We start from the raw sequence: 21,935 nt of genomic DNA on the forward strand, positions 1-21,935 counted from the left end.
TAGACTCTTGGCACTCTTAGGTGAGCAGACTTAGTCAGCCTGTGTTGCCCTAACAGTTTCCCTAACCATTTATTAGTATATAAACTAACTAATTGTACAGTTGCTATTGGACTTGTGGCAGCTGGCCACTGATCAGCAGAAGGGTAGAGCACAGCTCCCCCCTTAGATAGAGTAAAGGTTCAAGTGGACATTGTATGAGTAGTTAGATAAATGACCACTGGTCTGGTAGCATTGGCATTCTCCAACAATGCAAGCAAAATAATGATTAAAGACTACACTACAGCTGGCATCCCATTGACCAATGCAACCACATTTATCTACCTGAATGTCTGTCCTACCACCCTCTCCAGCACCTCCTATCCATGGGCAATTTCCACATCCTCCTCCAGCCCCACAACCTGCCACACAACCTCTTCCTCCCCCTCTGCAACCTCCCTCACCCTCTCTAGGACCCCCTGCAACCCATGGAACCCCTCCTCCACCATCACAAACCCCTCCTCCAATTGCTCTGCTCCTCCATCGGCACCGTTGCCCTCATCCTTCCCTGCCTCACTTTCCCTGCCAGCCCAGGTATCAGTCCCACAAGGGTCATCACACCTGGTTATGCCAGACGCGGAGGCGGAATCAAATGTTCCTATTTTGGGAGGCTATGCGGCCTATGCGCGCCGCATCGAAAGTGTCACGGAAACGGGATGTACTGGCAATTCCTCCCAGCCCATCCAAGAGCGCCCTGAATGATCAGCGACGCGTCGCGGTTGAACGCTAAACGCGTTCATCCTCCCTCAGCATCGTCCATGGCGCAGCCTTGATTCACTGGCAATTTTGTATCAATAAACTCAAGTTGCATGTTATTATACCTGAATCATTGACCCGACCGATGTACGATGTCGAAGCAACAACCGAATCTGAACGCTTTCTTAGGCAACAAGCGTTCCTTGGAGCAAGGATCTGTTGTGGATCCGTCAGTTCTGAACACAACAGATGAGAACGTCGAGCAGCTCGGACAGCTGGAAGAGAATGATCGGTATATTCAGGAGAGAACACATCCGCGTATGCAGAGACACAATACAGCCTTGTCAGACCTAAAGCCCTTTTCGCAGCTTTCAGTCTGGCCCCCGAGCAAGCTCAGGCAACCGACCCTCTCGCACTGCCCAATAGTGGACCTGTATATTCAATTTTTGACAAAAACGCAAGTTCTGCGCCGAAAACCATCGAGACTAGTAGGGGACGAAAACGGAAGGCAGACGAGCAGGTCACTAAACAACCTGTAAAGTCTACGAAGAACGTTTCACAGCAACCATCGAAAGGCACGAAGGATGACAATGCTCCTATAAAGGGACCGTCCCGAGGAAGGAAGCAGCCGAGGGATCGCTCAGGTCCATCGCTGAAATTTCTTCGTATCCCTGGCACCTCCTCACAACCACTGTCCCGTGCCTCGTCTCAATCGTCTGTCAAAGGCAGCGCAAGGTCCGAGCCTATAGTTATCGACGAACCGGATGAGCAAGAGAGCACATACGTTGAAACGATACATGTGGAAGACTCTCCAGCCGTGGAGAAAGGTCCGCCTCGACCAACCCATCCTTTCTTTGCCCCACGGCCAGCTACAGCGGAATTTGCCACAGCCCCAACCAATGGAGCATCCCACAAAGTGAAGATCGCTTTAACTGCTCCTTGGCCAGACGCGGAGAACCAGCATGTGAACGGCTCCCTGCATGCAGGCTCTCAAAATAGTACCACGCAAGGGGGACCCTTCAAACGTCGTCGTATCAGTCCTCACACCAATGATATGATCAAGCCTCTCGACTACGGAAGTCTTGTTGGTTATGTTGATGATTGGCGCCGTCCACATGCCCATGTCAACGGGCCTACACAAGAACAATCGGACGATTCAATACCTTCCGCCCATCTCCGGCATCCCGCCTTAGCACATCTGGGAGCGCATACAGACGTTCAACACTCAGACCTCTGGTGCGAAACATACCGACCACTGAGGGCATCTGAGGTGCTCGGAAATGAAGCGCAAGCACAGTATCTGAAGGACTGGTTACGTGCCCTTGAACTACAAGTAACCGGCAATGTCCAGCGGCCTGACCATCCAAATCCACCCCGTGCGAGTATTGTTGACAAGAAAAGAACTGTCATCCGTGCAGTTGACAAGAGCCGACGGAAAAGGCGGAAGCACAGAGGTGAGGACTGGATTGTTTCAGACGATGAGTCGGCTGGCTCTGAACTGGCCGAGGACCCCATCGAGGAATCGACAGCTGCGGACGAAGGTGTAGTTTCCGATACTGGATCTACCGCGTCCTCCGCGGGGCCCCCGCCCTTCCTTACTACCCCACGACCCGCCCGACAGCTGCCGGCCCATGATTTCGCGCAACGTCTGACGAACTCTATCTTGTTGTCGGGTCCGTCAGGTTGCGGAAAGACGGCAGCCGTGTATGCGTGCGCCAAAGAACTTGGTTGGGACGTCTTTGAAGTGTATCCCGGTATTGGAAAGAGAAGCGGCCAAGGGTTGATGGCATTGGTCGGAGAAGTAGGCAGAAACCATTTGGTCCGGAAAGCCCCGGTCGGCAAGATCGCTTTTGAGAAGTTTCCCTTTGCTGGCAGTCCCCCGGCCAGAAACCCTCTTCAATCTGGAACGCAACAACAACCTATTTCGATCGACTCGTCTAGTCCCCCAGACAACGGCATTGAATTCATAGAATCCATTGATTCCAGCGGAACGAATAGAACTACTGCGCAGCAGCAGGCACGACTTCCCACACCAGCCCCAGAAACTGCCAGAGTAAGACAGTCGGTCATTCTCCTGGAGGAGGTTGACGTGTTATTTCGAGAAGATGCCGGCTTCTGGCAAGCCGTCGTTGCACTCGTAAAGGACAGTCATCGCCCTGTGATTATGACATGCAATGGTATGTTCAATTATATACCCTGTTGAACAATGCTTACCGCAATTATAGATCCGAGCCTTGTGCCGATGGAAGACCTGCCGTTGCAGGAACACCTCATGTTGGAGCCACCAGCTTCAGAGCTGCTGATTTCGTACTTGCAATGTATCACGTCCGCTGAAGGTCATGCCATTCCTCGAAGCGTTATTCGCGGGATTCCAGAGGGCGGGACGGATCTCAGAAAGGCGATTAACGCGCTGCAGTGGGCTTGTTCGGGAGCCTATGACTTCAGAAATGTCCGCGAGGATCATTCTCCTTCCTTGACCTTCGACAGCAATCTTGAAGAAGCAGGCGAGCGGCTCGTGACAAGCCTTGATCGCTACGGGTCGTTCCTGGATTACCGGAGTTTTGTTGATGCGGAGCTCAGCCGCCCCGACAGCCGGAAGGCTCAGGTGAGTTGTTGTGGATCAGAGAACAATGTGAACAATGAACTGAACAATGGTTGTCTTCTTAGGCGCTGGAGCCAGACGAGCCAGAATCATTACTCGACGAAGAACAGGGACACGTTACCATGACGAAACCGAATCCTGCGGACACTGATGTTGGCATTGCTGCGTATCTCCACGATGCACAATTCGCAGATGAAGTGGATGCCACGGCGATATCTCAGTTCAGCCACTTTGGGCCACGTTTAGAAAGCATGCCGGCGGCCGGCAATTACATGGCAAGTCTTCTTACGTACCTCGCCCCGCTTGTTCCCATATCTTCGCACCTGTTTCCCAACCCTGCTGTCATCGTCGATTACGCGTCGTATGTACGGGCGATGGTGCATGCGGATGACGATGCTGCCGAAGCGCACGAAGGGCGGGAAGCTGCCCGATTTTCGCGCGCAGGAAGGCCCATGCGACAGGCGGCTGCGAAATTCAATGCCCGCCTGTCATACCCTCGCTGGATCTCTCTTGATGAACTGGCGCTGGGGGAGGCGAGAAGAGGGACACTTTGGTTCTGACACTGATAATCTAATGTAACCGGGCATTGCTATGCGGTTCTTTCGGGGATACGATACTTCACGCGTGATCCCATAAACGTACAACATTCGCAGCACATCAGATCGAGTTGCGACGAGTCGACGATGTTCCTTATCCGGTGTTTCATCGCGTTTTGGGCGTTCGGCCAGGGAGTCATTCATCGAGCACGGCAGATCCACGTGGGTGCGGACATTGATTTGTCTGGGTGTGAAGCATTTCCGGCACCCGGTTCAAGTTCGCTTTGTTCGGTCTTTTCGGAATGCATGGGTCAGGGTCGACTTGAGCGTGAGAAGCATGTCTCGCTGATATGCATACGGAGACGAGCGGAATGGATGGCTGTGCCTTTCTTGGAGGGGTCTGAGAGGGGGTGGGCCTCTTGGGCGTTGCAACGAGGGTGCAAAATAAGCTTGAAATTGGTTTGACTGATATGGAGAGGTGAGATGTGACAGTTTGGGAATGATACGATACAATACGGTGAGCGATATGGCGTGGTCTGGGTATTGCTAAGTACTATTTATCACAGGGGCGTTTTGTGGGAATCAGGGGGAGGGGTCGGAAGGAAGTTGTGAGGATGTTGGGAAGAGGGCGCAAGGGACAGACATCGTGGCGTGTTGGAAGAAAGGATCTGGCACGTCATCAGTGCTGCCACCGCACGTGTCCCCACGTCTCTGGCCATCTGGCAACCGGGACGCCTTCGCGTGAATCAAGCGCTGAAGACTTGAGTCGGCAGGAATGGAAGGGGCGGGGGATGACCTGTGCAAATGATTCTCTCTCCCTTTGAAAGGGCGCAAATCCGGTTCCCAAAGGGCTGACAACGTGCCGATAATATGTCGAGGAGGAGGGGGAGCTCGTGTCTGCCTCGTGGACCCGCAAAAACTCGTGGCTACGTACTCGTGGGTCTGCATCCGACTGCCCACAGGATATGGACCATGCATTTGCCATTCGCTCGTGCCTTGAGAGGGAGGAATGGGGGATGGAATGGCCGGGGATGGAGGAGAAATAATACCCACACAAAGATTACAAGGGAAAAGTCCCATTCCGGTTATCACTCTTCCCCTTTGTAATTGATTTTTACATCTCTACTATTCCCCCAATTTGAACAACCCGCGGACACCTCGTTTACTTCTCCGATTTGTCCATAACATCTCCTCTCACACTCTCCCCGCACACCTTAATGGACCCTACTACTCCCACACCTACCGCCCAAGCCACGAGTACAACGGAGCCGGCAGAGCAGACAGTCCAAATTCACAACTCAAATATCAACCACCCACTTCAACCGACACCGAACGGCCCTACGTCCGCCGAGGACGGCCAACGCCCTGTCCATTTAGTATCAGGTACACAGATACATACCAGCTTCTTGGACAGCTCTAACCTCGACCCATCAGCTGGCATCGCGCTCGCTTCTCCTCCAGGAAGCAGCATGTCCGCAAAGGAACAGTCGTCTATTAACCCCGCATCCGGTACTACGGATCAAATCGGCCATCCAAACCGTCCATGGTCACAGTCGCCCCCGCCAGGATCCCGAGGGGGGCAGGCTTTCTCCTTGCATCCACCAGGGAGTAGCGCAGCAGCGGGTAGAGGCCCAAGTGGAGAGATCGATATGCACGACGGTGAACGGTTGAGCGTGCCTGCTGCCGTGGGAGGGTATGACGGTCGTCGACATTCAATTGCGAGCGGCGAGATTGTCCAGGGACAACACCACAACGGCCACAGCCACTCGACTCACAATTCGCGCGCCGGTCCCCCGTCGAATGCCGCTCACCTGCTCTCTCCCTACCACGACCAGTACACAGCACAGGCAGCTCAACATCGACAGGCTCTCAAGAGAAAGCTATCTCACGACCATATTTCAGCGGTTGAAACATCTTCAAACGGTCAGGTGGGCACTGCCATGGACGTCGACAGTGGCAAGCCTGGGTCAAACCAAACATCACAGTACCCAAACAAACGACGTGGTTCGGCCATCGATGCCGCACGCTTACCTCAAATGAATCTCCCGGACCACGATAACTCCGCAAATCCCTCTTCTCCTGCCGCGTCTGCCCCAAATATCTGGCCTGGAGGGCCCCCGCGCTGGGGTTCAAGTCCGTATACCCCCGGTTCTGCCGGCACGCATCCTGCCCCACCACCGGCACACATCACCGACGAGCGACGCGATTCTGCCGCGTCCATCTTCAGCGCGACGAGCATGGCAAGCAGTGCGAGTGGGGGCCCCGGATACACACCCTCGACCGCACCTACTTCTTTCAGCTCGAACGGCGGTTCAGAAGATCCAAACAGAAATAATTACCAGGCCTTCGTATGGCCCCCACCCGGTGGATCCGCGTCACATGGATATAACGGCCCCGGCGCGCCGTACTTTGGACCCCCACCGAACGCTCAATTCCCCGGTGGGTCCGCACCAGCCAAAGATCGCCATAATTCCATGAGCGCGAACGATGACACACCGCCGCCTGGGACCACGACACCAGATCACACCAATCCAGGACCTGGAGAAGATGGGGGGGACCCGACACCAACCAGCGCGAGTGCCCCCAGCATCGTTGGGAAAGACACCCCATATTCGCGTTCACCAGAATTAAGAGTCAGCCACAAGCTTGCAGAGCGGAAGCGCAGAAAAGAAATGAAGGACCTATTTGACGAGCTACGTGATCAGTTGCCCGCTGATAGGGGAATGAAAGCGAGCAAATGGGAGATCCTGAGCAAAGGTATGAATTTTCATTCATCTATTTTCGATGGCTGTGCATAATGTCTGACCACTTGATAGCCGTGGAGTATATCGTCAGCATGAAAGGAGTGATCCAGGATCAGCAACGCCAAGTAGAACAGCTCCGGCACGAAGTCGACCTCATGCGAACTGCAGTGCCTGGCGCACCTGCGCCCCCGCCGCCTGGGCAGCACATGCACAGCGGCCCCCCGCCACCACACTTGATGGGTATGCCACCCCCGCACGCGTTCTACCGTGCCCCGCCGCCAAACGTCGGTGCACAAGGCGTGTATGCGAGCAGGACACCGCCGCGAGAGAGAGAAGGCGAAGAAGAGCGCCAATAGAACAATGGTCGAGGTTTGGGAGAATCTCACCTCTGTCTGACCAGTCACCCTGATAATTTGGCCTTGCAGACCTGGTAGAAGACGATGTATCCATGCCAACGTCCACCTGTAACTGAACCGAACGCAGAAGATAAGATGATACCATTACCTCCAGTCGTGTCGTGTGTATCCTTTCACGCTTTACGCCCTTTGACGCTTCGGCGGCGGGCCCACTGCTCTTCCTCCCCCCCTGGACGGCCACGTCCATAATGTCTCCCCATTCACGTCACATGATCTGTTTTACCTGTGTTGTGTTTCGTGCCTCTCCTTCTCTCCCTGTTTTCCCCCTGTGAAATAGTTGCAAATGTGCACAAATTGTTGTACGCGGAGAAGTCGAGCAATCTAATGACAATGCTCGTTGTTTTCTTCGATTCTCTGTTCCAGAAAGTTTACGATGGTACGTTACATGCAGATGACGCCCTGGATCCCTGACCAAGGACGTGAAAAAATAACTGGAATGGAAGCTGCACGTGCGGGCCACATGAAGAGAAAGGGAATCCCCTCCTCGCTTCCCCGTGTTACCGCATGCTAAGGCACATTATTAATGCCACGCTTTCGTATACCAATTGACACGCTCCTGTTTATTAATGATCAGGCCACGAGTGAACCATGTGCTCTATCGTCGGCGATGACCAGGCCACCCGAGGGGGCGCGTGGCCGTCTGAGTAGGGAGAACCAGAATAGGGCACAGAAGGAAAATAAAGCGCGTGCTTGAGACGCGTCGCGTCAGGGTTGGACATTACTCCTTGTTTCCAGCTTGTTATTACTGTACATCAATATGGCACCACCGACATTAACAAGTATTGTCAAGGCATGTCGTTCCATAATGTGTGCGTATTATGTATGCTGATGCGAGTAACGAAATAGGAGTTTCAGAAGAAGTACATGCTGGCGCTGCAAGTCGATGCCGCACAGTTCATCCTCGACATCCTTGCTGAGCACAGCGTAGGGGAGGATGAGGTCAGCGATTCGCTCGAACATCTAGCAAAAGGATGGATGGCACAGGAATGTATGTACCTTCCTCCTTTGTCGGAGTCTGCTAATGCGAGCGAATTGGCAGACGATTCCAACCTCGTTACGAAACCGCAGATCCAGCGGGTATACGAGCTCCTACAAGTCGATTCGCGCGAAGTGGGTGGTGCTGGTGGTGCGGGGACCTATGCCCTAGGAGAGGAGAACGAGCTGGACCCATCGCAGCATCTGGTATTCGTTGACGCTTTCGACATGCCTAGATGGATGTACAGCGTCGAGCGACATACGTTCGAGAAGTGGGCCTTCACTATTCTCTGCTGTTGTATTTATCTAATAAAAGAACAAGGTCATCAACACCCCCAAACATTGCCGGTAGTCCTGCGTCTAGAACGGCATTCCTGCGAGACCGGTACCACGTCATCAAACAGGTTGTACTACGAAACGAGCATTTCACCCCTGCCGTGGTGCCCGGGCTGAGTCAAGGAGATACCAACAAGGTGCCTTTACTTTTATCTCTTCCCTCAACATCTCTGACCTAAAGTACAGCTGACGTCTACCAAAAACCTCCTCGGTTGCGCGGGGGAGACGTTTATGCTCCTTGGCATGCTTGCCCACGAACCTGATGGCAAGCTCTGCCTGGAAGATGTGGATGGGAAGGTGCTGCTGGACATGTCCCAAGCGGCGTCATGTCAGGGGCTCATCACGGAAGGCTGTTTCGTGTTAGTGGAGGGAGAGTATACGGATGAGGATACGTTGAAGGTTTGGCAGATCGGTCATCCACCGAGCGAGAGAAGAGGTGCCTCAAGGTGCGCTCTTCCTTGAGGCAAAAAAACGACACGGAGTTGATGTTCCCAGGTCAATATTCGGCCATATAGATTTCTTGGGCAAAGGCGCCACAACTCCCGCAGAAGACGTTCGTGCGTCTTTCTTCGGTCCCTTCCTCTCTCGCTCTAACCTGTTCAAATCCGTGTAGGAGGAATATGCTCGCCGGATACAAGACTTCCCACACGTCTCGTTCGTCGTCATCTCCGATCTCTGGCTCGATCATCCTAAGACTCTCATTGGATTACGATCAGTGCTGGATAGGTGTGTCGAAACGGGGTTTACACCGTTCTTGTTCGTCTTTTGTGGAAGCTTCACCAGCAGGGGGATCGGGAGCGGTGGGGCAGGAATCGAGCAGTACACAGGTGAGGCCCGGACCTAACGAGCAAAGCAAGAAACTTAGGTTCTTGCAGACAACTTCTCTGCCCTTGGCGACCTGCTCGCCTCCTATAGAGAGATCTCCGCTGTTTCCCATTTCCTCTTCGTCCCCGGCCCGCTGGACCCATGGGGCAGCACCACCCTCCCCCGACCAGCAATTCCCGAGCCCTTCGTCGCTCGACTGAAAGCCCGACTGCCCCGCGCGGTCTTTCTCTCCAACCCGTGTCGCGTCAAGTTCTTCGGCCAGGAGATCGTCATCTTCCGAGAGGACCTCATGGCGAGAGTACTGAGGAATCTAGTCGGGGTCAAACAGGAGATCGAGGCGACTGAGTTGAAGCGAAATGTATGCTGCCTGTCTCTCCCTATTTGGGAAATCACTGACGCGAACTTGTTAGTTGGTTCAAATGGTCATTGATCAAGAGCATCTGTCTCCTCTGCCTCTGACTGTGCAACCCATTCTGTGGGAATTCGACCATGCGCTGCGATTATATCCTAGCCCTACTGCGGTATGTTTATCTTATCACCGCTGCTCCCAGATCTCATATTCCATGCCAGCTCATTCTTGCTGACAAGTACGAGCGATACGAGGAGACGTATGAAGGATGTCATGTCTTCAATCCAGGCAGCTTTATTGGCAACAGCTTCGGGTTCTCCACCTACTTCCCCCACACAAGACGATCTGAAGAATCGTGCGTGTTTCTACCTTGTTACGTTTCTTGGATTACTGATAGCCTGGTAGGATGATGGATGATGTCGTAAATGGGCGATAACATTGTAACTGTATTGTACATTACCAAAAAAAAAGATGTGAAACTAGCTAATAGAACCAGTCAACCGTTTTCATGACTATCTTCGGTTCCAGCTTCCACATACTCCACCTGCATATGTTGGTCCTTCTTGCACAAAGAGTGAAGCTCCATTTCCGCGGTTTCATCCTCGAACCCATCAGCATGCCCCACTTCCTCATATCTATACTGTCTCTCTCCGTGAGAGCGGACCACTGTGGCCTCGTCAGTGGTCACCAATACCGGAGGGGAAGGCAGATAGACTCAATTCTCGCTAGTCTTACCTGTCGAAAACTAGGAGAAACGGCAGGTCAGTTCGGGGTAAACGGACGTATGCTAGCGACGGACAACTGTGACCACCGTCCCATCTGAGAGTCTTTCCTTCCTTGGCACAAGCTCGTAACCAAAGACAACAGGCAGAATTACCCTCCAGATGGCCCAATACAACGCGCCGACAACCATGATAGCGATACCCACGATGGGATAGAGCCAGTACGGCAGGGGTGGGGTGTCACCAACGCCATTGCTTGGACGCAGGAAAGGAGCAACCAAGAGGAAGCAGGCGGCCGCGAGGAAGAAGAATGCGAAGGGCCACCAGACTTTGAACGGTCGCGTAGCATTCGGTTTTTTATAGCGGAGCCAAAATAGTCCAAGTACGACGAACAAGTTGATGATCTGGCCAGGATAACCTTCTATATCGAGAATGAAAGGATAAGCGACGTTGGCAGGCGGTCCGATTATAATAATCACGGAGGGGATAAGGTGGATGATGAGCCCTGGAAGGGGAGAGCCGACGGGCCAGTTGCTGGCCCAAAACTTGTTGCCAAAAGGCAGAGGGATCCCCTCCTTTGCGAGTTCTTGATTCACACGGCTCTGGGCAAAGGTTATGGTGATCACGTTGCCCAGGGCGCTGAGCGCGACGAGAACAGCGAGTGCCTTTTCGGCAGATGGGCCGAAGACGTTGCCGAAAAAGAGCGCTGCGACAGCGACACCAGAAGACTGGATCTGTTGTGGTGTGGATGCCGCAAAGTAGGCGATATTGGCGAATAGATAGAAGGCGGCACAGAGACCCAAACCCTGGAAAGCTTGGATCAGCTGGTGAGAGTGGAGGAACAGGGAGAACACATACCAAAGGACCAGCGATCTTGAGCGTCCTCACCGGATCCTTGACGTTGTTCAAGACATAGTTGACGTTACTCCATCCGGCATATGAGTTCAGCACTTTGAACAAAGCTGTGGCGTAGTCATTGCTTGAATGGGAAGAGCCCGCAAACGCGTTATGGAAGTTGGCAGTGGGGTTCTGTACACGGGTGTGTCCACCTAGAACGACCCAGCCTGCGACAACGACAAACAGGAGAAGAGCGACTTTGAAGAAGGAGAGAGCGTTCATTAACCAGACACCGAACCGAGGAGTAAGACCATGAAGGAATGTTACGAATAAAATAACTGTTTTGCTTTCAGTACATAATGTAAGCTTTAGATGCCGAACATACTTCCGAGTGCAATGCCTCTCTCGGTCCAGGGATTGGGGCTCGGATCGCCTGCCGCAACCAGGATATTACTGGCGAATACGATACACCCGCTGGCGGTGAATCCTAGCAGGATCGCATTGGTGGCAAAGATAACCGTGGCTAGGTACTTAGGCTTGCGGTACACAGCTTCCAGGTAAACTTTCTCTCCTCCAGAACGAGGAAACATTGTACCGAACTCGAGCCAGACGAAGAGGCCGCAAAGAGAGATAAGGAAGCCAAGTACCCAAAGAAAAAGAGAGGCACCAATGCTGCCTACGCCGGACAAGATAGAGGAGGGTGTGGAAAAGATTCCTGTCCCGATAATGCGACCGATACTAAAACTTCATCAGCGTGGTCCCATTGGAATGTAGGAACCATCATACATCAGCAGCGTGCAGCTCACAACACCCAAATGCCGACCCATCCCTCCGGCAGTATCCTCCTCGAACGTGATACCACCAGGAGTCCAGCCTGCGTCGCCTTCGATGGCATCTCCCACTTCCTGGGCTCCTGTAGCGTCTCGCTGTGGAACAGCCTCGGCGGTGACATCCTCTGGATTGCGCTGAACGGACTTCTCGTCGGTGTCCTCGACAAGTGTGGGAGATAACACAGACTGGGGTTGTTTACGCAGACGATCTAGGAATCCCATGGACGTTTGTTACTGACAATCGAGATATGTACGTCAGATAACAACAAGGGAGGAGTTTAAGGTGCAAACTGGAACATGCTGTGGCACCTGGAGACCGATCAATCGCTCATTCTGCACGGGACTTGCGTGATCTCCCTGCCCTTGTCGTGTTCGAAGTGGTCCTCGTGGTCGTCTGCACGCATTACCATGAGCTCGGGGCAGAAGTATATTGATCTAAGCGAAAATATAAAGAAGACATATGAAGAGCAGTTATTGCGTAAGAACGTCGCAAGCTGGATCGCAACGCTGCCGAACTTCGCGAACCCAAAAATATCGGAGATAGGGAGCGGACCCTGATGGACGTCATAGCGGAGATATTAGGTAAGCAAATGAAACGGAACGGAATAATCACGTCGGGCACATTCGAGGGTGCCTCAATCAGAGCTGATTTCTCTTTTTCGTCGCTGCTGATTAAGTTAACATGGTGGTTCCTAACGGTATACCCAATGGCAAAGCCAGTAAGTACGTTTACGTATTATTGCTGAGCACGAAAAGCTGAACGAGTGATGGCGGATGACCGTTACATTGTTTGGCTTGACATTGGTAACGCTTGTCGCACGCATTCACAACGTCTGCTAACAGTACAATCAGACAATACACTCTACACACGAAGCTCACGCATTGCTGAGCTTATGATCGAACGTATTCATGGTACGCCTACAAACCGCTCACTTCGTCCTGAGCTGTGCTCAAGTGTGCTTCAGCATACTTCCTATCCATGGGCTTTACGGACGACGATGCGCACGAGCTGCACAGCAAGTACTACACGCAGTACGGTCTTGCCCTGCGGGGACTGATGAAGCATCACAACATTGGTGCGTACCATTCTTCCTTCCCAGCCGGGAGCAGCAAGCTTCAGAGCTAACAGATGGCAAGGAAGATGCCCTGGATTTTGACAAGAAGTGTGATGGAAGTTTGCCACTCGAAGACATATTGAAACCGGACCCGAAGGTGAGAAAGTTGATCGAGGATATCGATCGGAGTAAGGCAAGGGTATGTGCATCGTTTAGGAGTTACCCATGCCGTCCTCACGAAATTGTAGGTGTGGGCGCTCACCAACGCGTATTCCACAGTACGTACCATTTTTCTGGCCCCACATGATATGGATTTCTAATGTGCGCTACAGCACGCTAATCGCGTTTTGCGCGTCCTGAACCTATCCGATTTGATCGAAGAAATTTTCTACTGCGACTATTCCTCTCCGGACTTCTCATGCAAACCCGAACCGTCCTTTTACGCCCAAGCGCTCTCCACTGCGGGTGTCACCGATCCCTCTAAATGCCTGTTTGTAGACGACAACCTGAACAACGTGCGGGCGGCGAAGAGTTGCGGTTGGGGGCATTGTGTGCTGTATTCGGAGCGGGAGGAGGACCATAGTATGAGCGAACATCCGAAAGTGGAGGGGGTGGATGCGGTTATCGGAAACCTACAAGAGCTGAGGGAGTTGTGGAAGCAAGTTTTTCAGGTTGTGCCATAGGCATGAGAGTGCCTAGATTTGCTGGTGCAGGGGCAGGCAAGCTGCAGGCGAAGAGCAGCATGTGCATGGCTTAGTAAGTGAAACGAATAGACCAATTTCCATCTGCGTTGCATAAAATCCATCACTCTCTACAACCTCTAATGCTCGAAAATAGCCCAAAGACGTGAAGAGGATGTCGAGCCTTTCCCTGGCCAGACTGCGTAAGTGGACCAGATGCTGACCTCAATCCCTGGCGGCCAAAGTCTATCGTTTTATGATAGAAAGATTACAATAACGGGTGCAGGCTTCATTTAATGTTTCATGAACATAACCAAGGAGACGCAGACCCTGAAACGAAGTCAGGCCAAGGCAGAAGAAAAGAGGATTGAATGGGCAAAAATAAGTTGTGATGAGAGTGGGATTCGAACCCACGCCCTTTCGGACGAGATACCATTACTTCGATTCCCAGATCATCTGATCTGACTTCTTCGCCTTAGTCTCGCGCCTTAGACCGCTCGGCCATCTCACCGCACATGTTTGAGATGGGCAAACTACCTATATGACTACTCAACTACTTTTACTCGTAATTACACTCGGTCAAGTACTTCAACTTGCTCGGTGTGTAGTAGGGGTGCTTAAACCACCTTACATTGTCCTAATATGATCCAAATAGGTGGTTCTCAAGCATGAGTGGGTGCCTGATAGAATGTTGTTTATCTCAACCACGACGATACGAAGTATCCGATTGGGCCGATCGAAAGAAGTGGAAAACATAAGCGCCGGAGATATTTGAGAAGCGCAAAGTTCTTGAACTTGCAAAGCGTCCAGCCTGAGGACGTCACGGCTGGGTGCCAATTTCGCATCTTAGTGGTCGCACGAAGTCGATGACAATCAACAAGATTCATTGCGATTATTTGTTACACATGATCTACGCTAAGCCCTTAAATGCCGGACAAATTTTCAGCACAGTAACCCGTACATTGTGGTAGGATGGGAGGAGTGAGTGAGAAAGCAAGACAAATCTATAAGGAACGATGGAAGTCCGAAACCCTGGATATCTAGTTTCCTGGTGTGAGGAAATTGGACATGGGAGGCTCATGCACCCCCAGCGCCAAACTGCACACCGAGTGTCTTAATGTTATGGTTCTTCGTGAGCAGGGCGGAAAGGGATCCGAACGCGCCTCCCGGTACACCAATCAGATAGACATAATCAAGTGCTTTGACGTATGCTTGGATGATGGGGCCTTGCTGGTCCGCAGGGAGGGTCTGCACAACGGTGACGGAATCTTTGATGCCTTGGATTACATCGGCCGGGAGGTTCGGGGCGTAGATGGCGAGCTCCTTAGAGAGTTGGTTGGAAAAGATTGTTCCTGCAATGCAGATGCCGATGACACCACCAACGAGCTGGGAGAAGGTGACAAGAGAAGTAGCTTGTGGAATCATCCGCTCGTTATCGTGGTATTCAGCCTGGATGGCAATGACGACGTTCTGGAGAGCACCGCCAACACCAGCGCCGAAGAGAATCTGATAACCGATCATCCTGGCATTCGGCGCGTCGGCTTCGAGTGTAAAGAGCAGTCCGGCACCAATACAGGTGAGAAGTGGTGCGAAGAAAAGGAAGGGCCAGTATCGGCCGGTAAAGTTTATCACAGCACCGGAGATCGCCGCGACGACGACAACGGAGAGCATGAAGGGAAGAATATCGATACCAGACTGGGTAGCGGAGTGGCCTTTTGCTTGGTACTGCAAGGGAAGGTAGTAGGTGGCCAGAAGCATGCCGAGCATGACAAAGAATGCCTCGAGGCAGGTGCCGATTTGAGTGCTGCGCTTGAACAGAGCAAGTGGAAGCACGGCGCGTGGACCCATGTGCCACTCCCATGCGATGAACATAATGAGGACTGCGCCGAAGACACAGAAGAGCGCGATGACGGATTTGTCGTTCCATGGCTTGAGATTGCCGCCCCATTGAAGGGGGAGCAGGAGTGTGACGACCATGCCGATAGAAAGGAGTGCCCCGATCCAATCCATGTACAGCCAGCGCTGGAACGTGGTCATGCCATCTGTTGCATCTGAACCAATGGCGGGACGGGCATCGATGATAAGAAGAATGACTCCAATCGAGATCGCACCGATGGGAAGGTTGATGTAGAAGCACCAACGCCATGTAACGTGGTCGGAGAAGGCGCCTCCCAGCAGAGGACCGATCACAGAGGATACGGCAAAAACAGCGCCAAAGGAACCGAACAGTAAGGGGCGGTCTTCCAGACGCGTGATCTGAGCGATGATAGAAAGGATAGAAACGAAAATTCTGCCAGGATAGTCAGAGCAGGATTCCAAACAGTGGGCTTAAAATAACTTACCCGGCTGCGCCAATACCCGCAAATGCTCGACCAAATATAAGAACATTGACATTTGGCGCCACTCCACAGATCAAACTACCCAACTCAAAGATCGTGATCGCGGTGATATACACCCACTTTGTTGGGGCGATAATGAGTAATTGACCGTAAAGCATGAGGAAGCCGGCTTGTGTAAGGAAGTAGCCAGAAGCGATCCACGTGATCGAGTCGAGGGAATTGAAATCGGAGGCGATGCGAGGAATAGCGGTTGCGGTGATTGTTTGATCGAGGGCAACCAAGAAGATCGACAACAGCATGGCACTATGGATCTGGTCAGTTTTGTTCGACAATTCCAAGCATGGAAAAACCTACGAGAAGGCGAAGAAAAGGCGAGATCCCTTAAGATATCGCTTATCGTCTGGGATTTCAAAAGCACTGATTGCCTGAACTGGGCCTTCTTTCCGGATATCCATATCTTCGCTTTTTCTGGGCTCGTCATCGTGAGCTGCCTTGGCTTTCTCACTCAACCCAGTTGTGCGCAGATCGGCTGTGGACACCATGGGTGTGTTGACCACCGTGGGTTCGGGGTCCGGAGTTCGCTCGTCTTGCATGGATTGAGTGGCGGAAGGCGGTTGAAGGCCTGCGTCGCCGGACGTTGAGGGATAGGCGGGCATATCTTCCTTAGGCTGCTTGTTATGTTACTGATGTGACAGACCGGTCGATGCAGAAACAGGATATATTCAACGTCGTGTTCCCGCCGAGGACAGAAAAGGCTACGCAGCGCAGCGGCAGACAGTCAAGGTGATTGGGTGCGCGGTGACGCACAGTTCCACAGCAAGGAAGCCAAGGACAAAAGTCAAGCGAGAGTGCGGGGACGGTGGGGAGAAAAGGGAGATTACGGATGAGATGTGACCTTGTGCCTCAGCCCTTTTAAGGTGTCCGGTAGCGCGACGCAAGCATTTTTCCTGTAGTTCCTACAAAGGCGCACCGGCCCCCGACGAGCACCGGGTAGCTTGGTCGGTGGACCCGTTGTGGGTATAAGCTTGCTCGGCGCACCTTCGGCCAGTCCAACTCGCTTCACGGTGCCCTCCACAGCACACCAGCCAGCAGTTGATTGGTGGGCAAATTAGGAGAATGTCCTCTTGGCGTATCGTGTCACCATGACGGAACCGTGGAACAGCCCTTTGGACTCTCGTTCGAGGCAAGAAGCGCTAGAAATGTTCCGGTGGTGCGGTCCCAACAGGACAACCGGCCGCCGCAACGGCCCCACATGCCGGGACGCGTCGGCGCTTGCCGTGACTAAGCGGGTTCATAAGGAAGAAGCGCTCAGGGACCGGATGACACTAGCTGACTCGACCAACTCACATGGCTCCGTTGGTGGCTATGTAAGGTAATTTTGTTTCTTCTCGTTCCTTCTTGACCTTTTGACAATGACTTCATGATCTTTCAGCTGGTCAATCGTAGGAATCGTCACGCTGTCCGAAGATTCAAAAATGTCAGGGATTCATTCCCCGATGCTCACACCTTATGTCCGTTTCCTAGTGATCGATCATAAAATGACACATATTCGACCCTTTAAACGGAACCCCATGACCCATGTCTGCATCATGGATCAGAAGACCTGGGGTAATATTCTCCAACCCTGGGCAGTTTTCTGATTCCCGATTTAATTGCTTACGTCCTTGGATTCAGGGATTGTATGAGGACGACACAACAACGGTGACCAATCATATGAAATGTTTCTTGGTTGTTGAACTTGGTTGGATTGGTATACTGTGGATAGGACTAGGGCTAAAAATAGCTTTGCCAACGCACGACCACTCAACATGCTATCGCCACAACCTCATTGCGTCGCAGTACTCTACCGTCCAATCACCAGCGAGACTAGGGCGCTTCGTATTGGACCCGATGTTCCATGATTGCGGAGGCCGGATGCTGAGTCATCGGCCCGTCTGGGGGTGCTTAGGGCACCGAAGATTAGGGACCGAATTCCTAACCCTTGACAATCAACAATAACCGGGTACAAGATTCAACAGATTACATGTTATCACAGACATACAAACAGCAACGGAACCGAGACGATATCTACTTCCTCAACTCAACCCTCCCTCCCACTTCCACTTAAATTAGGAAAGATAGTCCTTGCATAAACACGAAAAGATAAACGAAAAAGCTGTTATCGAATCCCCAATGTGATCTCACATCCTTCCAGTTGGTTACCTCACCTCCGGTAGGTGCCTTGCTGCTGCCACCCCGACACAGGCTGCTGTCCACCCTGTTCCCCCTGTTGGCCCCAGGGCTGCGCCTGTCCCTGCGGATACCCAGGCTGAGGATACATCTGCCCCGGTGCAGGCGGGACGTGCCCGCGAGGCGGTCCAGTAGGGAGTGAGTAGAGTGACTGGGAATGCGCCAATCCCTGTTGTGGGTAGCCAGGAACGGAAGGAGAGTACTGCTGTTGTTGCTGAATGGGTGGCGGCGCGGGTGTTGCAGGTGGGTTGTAAGCGTTTAGCGGGTTATACGATTGCATACCCAGGGGATATGCCGGTACGGGCGGGGGTGGACCAGAAGCGACAGAGGGCGCGATGGAAGGAGCCATCGAGTAGCGTTTGAGGCTCTGCGACTGGCTTTGCTGTTGGAATTGCTGGTGCATCTGCTTGACGCTTTCCGAGACGGGAATGACTGATTCGGCCAGGGCGATGTCGTACGGCCTCGAACCCTGCGTAGGTGGGGAGGGGAGAGGGCTCGAGCTGTTGTTTGAGGCGTACGTTGGTGCGGGAGAGCCGACGTGGTCGATGGACGGCGGGTCACCCCCCTGTCCGGAGTTGGGGGACGTCGATGGGGCGCGGCGCATTGACACCGGGGAGAGACGAGCGTTGTCTGTTGACGAAGACGGAGGGGAGGTGTGTTGTGCCGCATATGCTTGCGCGGGGGTGGGAAGGTTGGCATGTACGGGCATCGCCTTGGGCAGAAACGCGGACACGGAGGAGCTTTGAAACCATCGTCAGTCCTACACAAATTTCATCCAGAACACAACGTACTTGTAAAGCGCATATGGGTTTCCGTATAGACTCTGCTGGCCGACGCTGACACCCATAGCACCTACCGTCCCCACCTGCCCCTCCTCGCCATACGCTACACTAGGGTTGAACTGGAGCCTGCGCGAGTATCCATGGGGTGCAAATGCATGCCTCTGCCCTGTGCTTTGGATGCCTACTCGCGCCGGTATCGCGGGTGGAGGTGGGTTGCCGCCGTCCCCTGGGAAGGGAGGCGCCCCCCCTGCTCGAGAGAGAGGAGGCATAGAGTATCGGTTGGGCGAAGATATTTCCGCATGGTCAAAGCCCTGCTGTGTGCTGGGCGCGCTCTGCGGTGGGATAGTGAGCGATCTTGTATTGGCGCCGACCTGTGCTCTAGCATGCTCAGCACCGGAGACGTACGCTCCTATGCTCGGAGGGGGGCGGACTTGCCTGCCTCTGCCGGTTCCGTGTGCGGGCGGCAGCGAGCTGGGGATGCCTGGCCCAGGAAGGGGCGGAGCCATGGGTGTGAAAGCTGGCGGTGCATCTTCGTCATATGCGTCGTCCTCCCCCAGCTCCCCGAGCGGGGGTAGCGTGCCCGATGGGCTGGTAGTAGCAGAACTGGGCCACTGTAGGGGAGGTGGCCCAGCACTGGGAGAAGTCGCAGAGGTGGAGGACACAGTGGTGATCGTGTCTGATCGTGTGGGCGTAGGAGCAGACGAGGAAGCAGAGGAATCACCAAGCCCAGCTTCGAAGTACCAACTCGGGCGCTCCTTTTCTTGCTTCTCTTTAGGCGGATCGGGCAGGACGGGCTGCGGTGTGGGTGGAGCAGGGGCGGGTGCGGGAGGAGGACCACTCCCGCTTGCACCGGCAGGCTTGTCCAACCCAGCTTCGGAGTACCAGCTAGGTCGTTCTTTCTCTTGCTTGGGTGGTGCAGGGGCATTCTGGTCGGCAGTAGCCAACTCATGCGGAGGTGGGGCATCTTCGTGCGGCGGCGGGAGGTCATCTTGAGGCGGGAAATACGAACCCCCAGCGGTGGAGGTAGCAGCGACAGGCTTGTCAAGTCCGGCTTCGTGGTACCAGCTCGGTCTCTCCTTCTCTTGTTTGGGTTCTTCCTTCCCCTTTCCTGCCTCTTGGCCAACCACCTCCCGCTGCTTTCCGTTATGCACGGGCGGGATTCCATCTCCAGGTTCTCCACGATCCGATACCGGACTTGTCGCTCCAGATGGGGGCAAAGAGCCTTGAGGTATGCTAGGGAGAATCCGGACGTTCCTACTACTCCTGGTTGCTGTGAGAGCTCGTGCTCCGGAGGGCGCCCTGCGAGGCGCTTTTGCCGGATTTGGAGCCCAGGAGTTCGTAGGACTCGGAGAGGTAGGTTGGGAAGAGGATGCGCTTGCGGAAGGAGAGGTGCTAGATAGCCCCGCTTCGTCATACCACGACGGGCGCTCTTTTTCGCTGTTTGCCGGAGGAGAGGTAGCCTTCACCGGAGTAGGCGTGATAGATCGCTCGATGGCTGGTTCTTTCCCGTTCCCGTTTGGAATCCCGTCCTCTCCCAGAGACAGGGCACGCATTCGCAGCTCGTTCGCTTGGAAGATCTCCTCGTCCCACTCCTCAAAACCCTCGTCTTGCTCTGCACCGCCTACGTTCGCGGGAGCTTGGCTTCCGACAGTGTCGGGACCTTGAATTCCTGCAGTTGGAGGTGGAGTGACTTCCACGCTCGGTACTTGCGCCTGAGGCAGTTGTTGCTGAGCCTGTCGAGGGCGAGGTGTGATGGTAAGAGAGCGACTGACGGCATCTTGGAGCTTGTCGTCGAACTCTTTCTGTGAGAGTTCATAGGCTGGAGGAGGGAGGTCGGATATATCCGTCGGAGAGTCCATCATTGTGGACTTGGGTTAGGGCCAAATTGGAGAGATGATGACAGAGAACGGCGAAGGGATGGTGGTTATGCGGCGTTAGACGTTTCGAATATGAATAAGGCGAATATAAACAACAACAGTCGAATTGTAATACGAGAGAGCAGATCTAGAGTAGATGGTAGTAGTTGACAAGCAAGAGTAAGGATATTACCCTCTCCCCTCTTCCCCCCAGAATAGACGCCGTTCATACCGTGGTGAATGTCTAATTCCTGTCTCCATCCCGCGCCATCTGTGCCGCCTCTCTCTCCCCTGTGGCGAAATCACAAGCTGTGCAGTCTATTCCCGAACCACACCAATATTCCGAAATGTCACTCATGACATCTCCGTCTCACACACATATGAGCGAATGCAATCCATAATGCAATGCTCACAGCAACATGAATCAAAACGCCCTCCTCGCTGACAATTTCCCCCTCTCCTCCTCCTCCATGCAGCCCCAATTGGGGATCCGCTTCCGTTCCGAGCGGATGTTGCCCAGAATAAGGGACGCCTTCCCCTCTCCCATTTGGTGGTATCACCCCCACTCAACAGAACCCTGAACGGCAGGGTTCGGATCGTACCTGGCTACACATTGCTTTTCGAGGATCATCAACATCCCACAACGAACGGACCAACACACTGCGCCTCAGCTGCTCTCGCAGTGCACGTAGTGAGTCACAAGACGATTGTCAGTCCGATCCTCGCCTGTACAGTGCCTACCATGTTTCTAACAGTATCCCGATCCCACTAGCGCTCAAAACCCTGATAACTCCCGCATCCACAAGGTTCGCGGATTTGCGGGCGCCAAACTTACTTTTTCTGCCCCAACGGCCATATGCCCCACATGCACCAAGGGGCATTGTCGATAAATCGAATCAGATCTAGCTCAATGATCAATTGCTCATTGGTACGCAGGCAGTTCGACGGGAAACACAAGGGAATTTCTCGGGGAAATGTTGGTGCAGAGACGTCATTCTGAAGATGGGAACGCAGCAAAAGTGCAGTAATCTACATTAGGACCAGCCTCTGCAGACCGCTACATATGAAAAAAAAAAAAGTTGTCGTGTAT

General features: G+C 53.4%; 8 protein-coding genes and 1 non-coding gene across 9 annotated transcripts; 5 read left to right on the top strand and 4 right to left on the bottom strand.

The window, feature by feature from the left end:
* Positions 1–2,329: 2,329 nt before the first annotated feature.
* DACRYDRAFT_43964 (uncharacterized protein) lies at positions 2,330–3,073 on the top strand (the record flags this gene model as incomplete). The annotated part of the gene is made up of 2 exons (XM_040774550.1): positions 2,330–2,909; positions 2,958–3,073. Coding segments are annotated over 2 exons (696 nt in total), but the record flags the coding sequence as incomplete, so codon positions are not given.
* A 1,878-nt stretch (positions 3,074–4,951) lies between these two features.
* DACRYDRAFT_19403 (uncharacterized protein) lies at positions 4,952–5,515 on the top strand. The gene is made up of 2 exons (XM_040771493.1): positions 4,952–5,237; positions 5,294–5,515. The coding sequence occupies exons 1-2, from the start codon at positions 5,088–5,090 to the stop codon at positions 5,366–5,368; spliced, it is 225 nt and encodes a 74-aa protein (XP_040632995.1). The 5' UTR covers positions 4,952–5,087; the 3' UTR covers positions 5,369–5,515.
* A 958-nt stretch (positions 5,516–6,473) lies between these two features.
* Positions 6,474–6,638, top strand: DACRYDRAFT_39315 (bHLH transcription factor-like protein; the record flags this gene model as incomplete). The annotated part of the gene is made up of 1 exon (XM_040774460.1): positions 6,474–6,638. A coding segment is annotated over one exon (165 nt), but the record flags the coding sequence as incomplete, so codon positions are not given.
* Positions 6,639–7,787: 1,149 nt separating this feature from the next.
* DACRYDRAFT_103051 (DNA polymerase epsilon subunit B) lies at positions 7,788–9,951 on the top strand (the record flags this gene model as incomplete). The annotated part of the gene is made up of 11 exons (XM_040767703.1): positions 7,788–7,814; positions 7,877–8,018; positions 8,070–8,277; positions 8,328–8,478; positions 8,528–8,787; positions 8,837–8,894; positions 8,955–9,168; positions 9,217–9,524; positions 9,577–9,687; positions 9,737–9,870; positions 9,921–9,951. The coding sequence occupies 11 exons, from the start codon at positions 7,788–7,790 to the stop codon at positions 9,949–9,951; spliced, it is 1,644 nt and encodes a 547-aa protein (XP_040632997.1).
* Positions 9,948–12,370, bottom strand: DACRYDRAFT_60666 (amino acid transporter). Its single transcript, XM_040775640.1, has 5 exons — positions 11,861–12,370; positions 11,460–11,812; positions 11,096–11,412; positions 10,315–11,043; positions 9,948–10,260 (listed from the first exon to the last, which is right to left on the bottom strand). The coding sequence occupies exons 1-5, from the start codon at positions 12,124–12,126 to the stop codon at positions 10,231–10,233; spliced, it is 1,695 nt and encodes a 564-aa protein (XP_040632998.1). The 5' UTR covers positions 12,127–12,370; the 3' UTR covers positions 9,948–10,230.
* A 241-nt stretch (positions 12,371–12,611) lies between these two features.
* Positions 12,612–13,642, top strand: DACRYDRAFT_112879 (pyrimidine 5-nucleotidase; the record flags this gene model as incomplete). Its single annotated transcript, XM_040769528.1, has 7 exons — positions 12,612–12,627; positions 12,661–12,708; positions 12,757–12,816; positions 12,870–12,980; positions 13,046–13,158; positions 13,208–13,237; positions 13,292–13,642. The coding sequence occupies 7 exons, from the start codon at positions 12,612–12,614 to the stop codon at positions 13,640–13,642; spliced, it is 729 nt and encodes a 242-aa protein (XP_040632999.1).
* Positions 13,643–14,028: 386 nt separating this feature from the next.
* DACRYDRAFT_t5 lies at positions 14,029–14,150 on the bottom strand. Its single transcript has one exon. It is a non-coding gene; the product is annotated as a tRNA-Leu (tRNA).
* A 383-nt stretch (positions 14,151–14,533) lies between these two features.
* Positions 14,534–16,831, bottom strand: DACRYDRAFT_19405 (MFS general substrate transporter). The gene is made up of 3 exons (XM_040771494.1): positions 16,333–16,831; positions 15,982–16,281; positions 14,534–15,929 (listed from the first exon to the last, which is right to left on the bottom strand). Exons 1-3 carry the CDS (start codon positions 16,632–16,634, stop codon positions 14,717–14,719), a joined length of 1,815 nt encoding a protein of 604 aa, XP_040633000.1. The 5' UTR covers positions 16,635–16,831; the 3' UTR covers positions 14,534–14,716.
* Positions 16,832–18,170: 1,339 nt separating this feature from the next.
* On the bottom strand, positions 18,171–18,935 carry DACRYDRAFT_19406 (uncharacterized protein). Its single transcript, XM_040771495.1, has one exon. It carries the CDS (start codon positions 18,914–18,916, stop codon positions 18,182–18,184), a length of 735 nt encoding a protein of 244 aa, XP_040633001.1. The 5' UTR covers positions 18,917–18,935; the 3' UTR covers positions 18,171–18,181.
* Positions 18,936–21,935: the final 3,000 nt, after the last annotated feature.

This window comes from Dacryopinax primogenitus, assembly GCF_000292625.1.
Source record: "Dacryopinax primogenitus strain DJM-731 SS1 chromosome Unknown DACRYscaffold_1, whole genome shotgun sequence".
Taxonomy (NCBI): Eukaryota; Fungi; Basidiomycota; class Dacrymycetes; order Dacrymycetales; family Dacrymycetaceae; genus Dacryopinax; species Dacryopinax primogenitus.

Coding starts and splice junctions, on each gene's coding strand:
- DACRYDRAFT_19403 (XM_040771493.1), top strand. CDS start 5,088: ATGGACCCTACTACTCCCACACCTACCGCCCAAGCCACGAGTACAACG. Junction 5,238..5,293: donor CCGAGGACGGCCAACGCCCT/GTCCATTTAGTA, acceptor CAGCTCTAACCT/CGACCCATCAGCTGGCATCG.
- DACRYDRAFT_60666 (XM_040775640.1), bottom strand. CDS start 12,126: ATGGGATTCCTAGATCGTCTGCGTAAACAACCCCAGTCTGTGTTATCT. Junction 11,413..11,459: donor GAGAGGCATTGCACTCGGAA/GTATGTTCGGCA, acceptor AAAGCAAAACAG/TTATTTTATTCGTAACATTC. Junction 11,044..11,095: donor TCAAGATCGCTGGTCCTTTG/GTATGTGTTCTC, acceptor CAAGCTTTCCAG/GGTTTGGGTCTCTGTGCCGC.
- DACRYDRAFT_19405 (XM_040771494.1), bottom strand. CDS start 16,634: ATGCCCGCCTATCCCTCAACGTCCGGCGACGCAGGCCTTCAACCGCCT. Junction 16,282..16,332: donor CGCCTTTTCTTCGCCTTCTC/GTAGGTTTTTCC, acceptor CCAGATCCATAG/TGCCATGCTGTTGTCGATCT. Junction 15,930..15,981: donor GCGGGTATTGGCGCAGCCGG/GTAAGTTATTTT, acceptor CTATCCTGGCAG/AATTTTCGTTTCTATCCTTT.
- DACRYDRAFT_19406 (XM_040771495.1), bottom strand. CDS start 18,916: ATGCCCGTACATGCCAACCTTCCCACCCCCGCGCAAGCATATGCGGCA.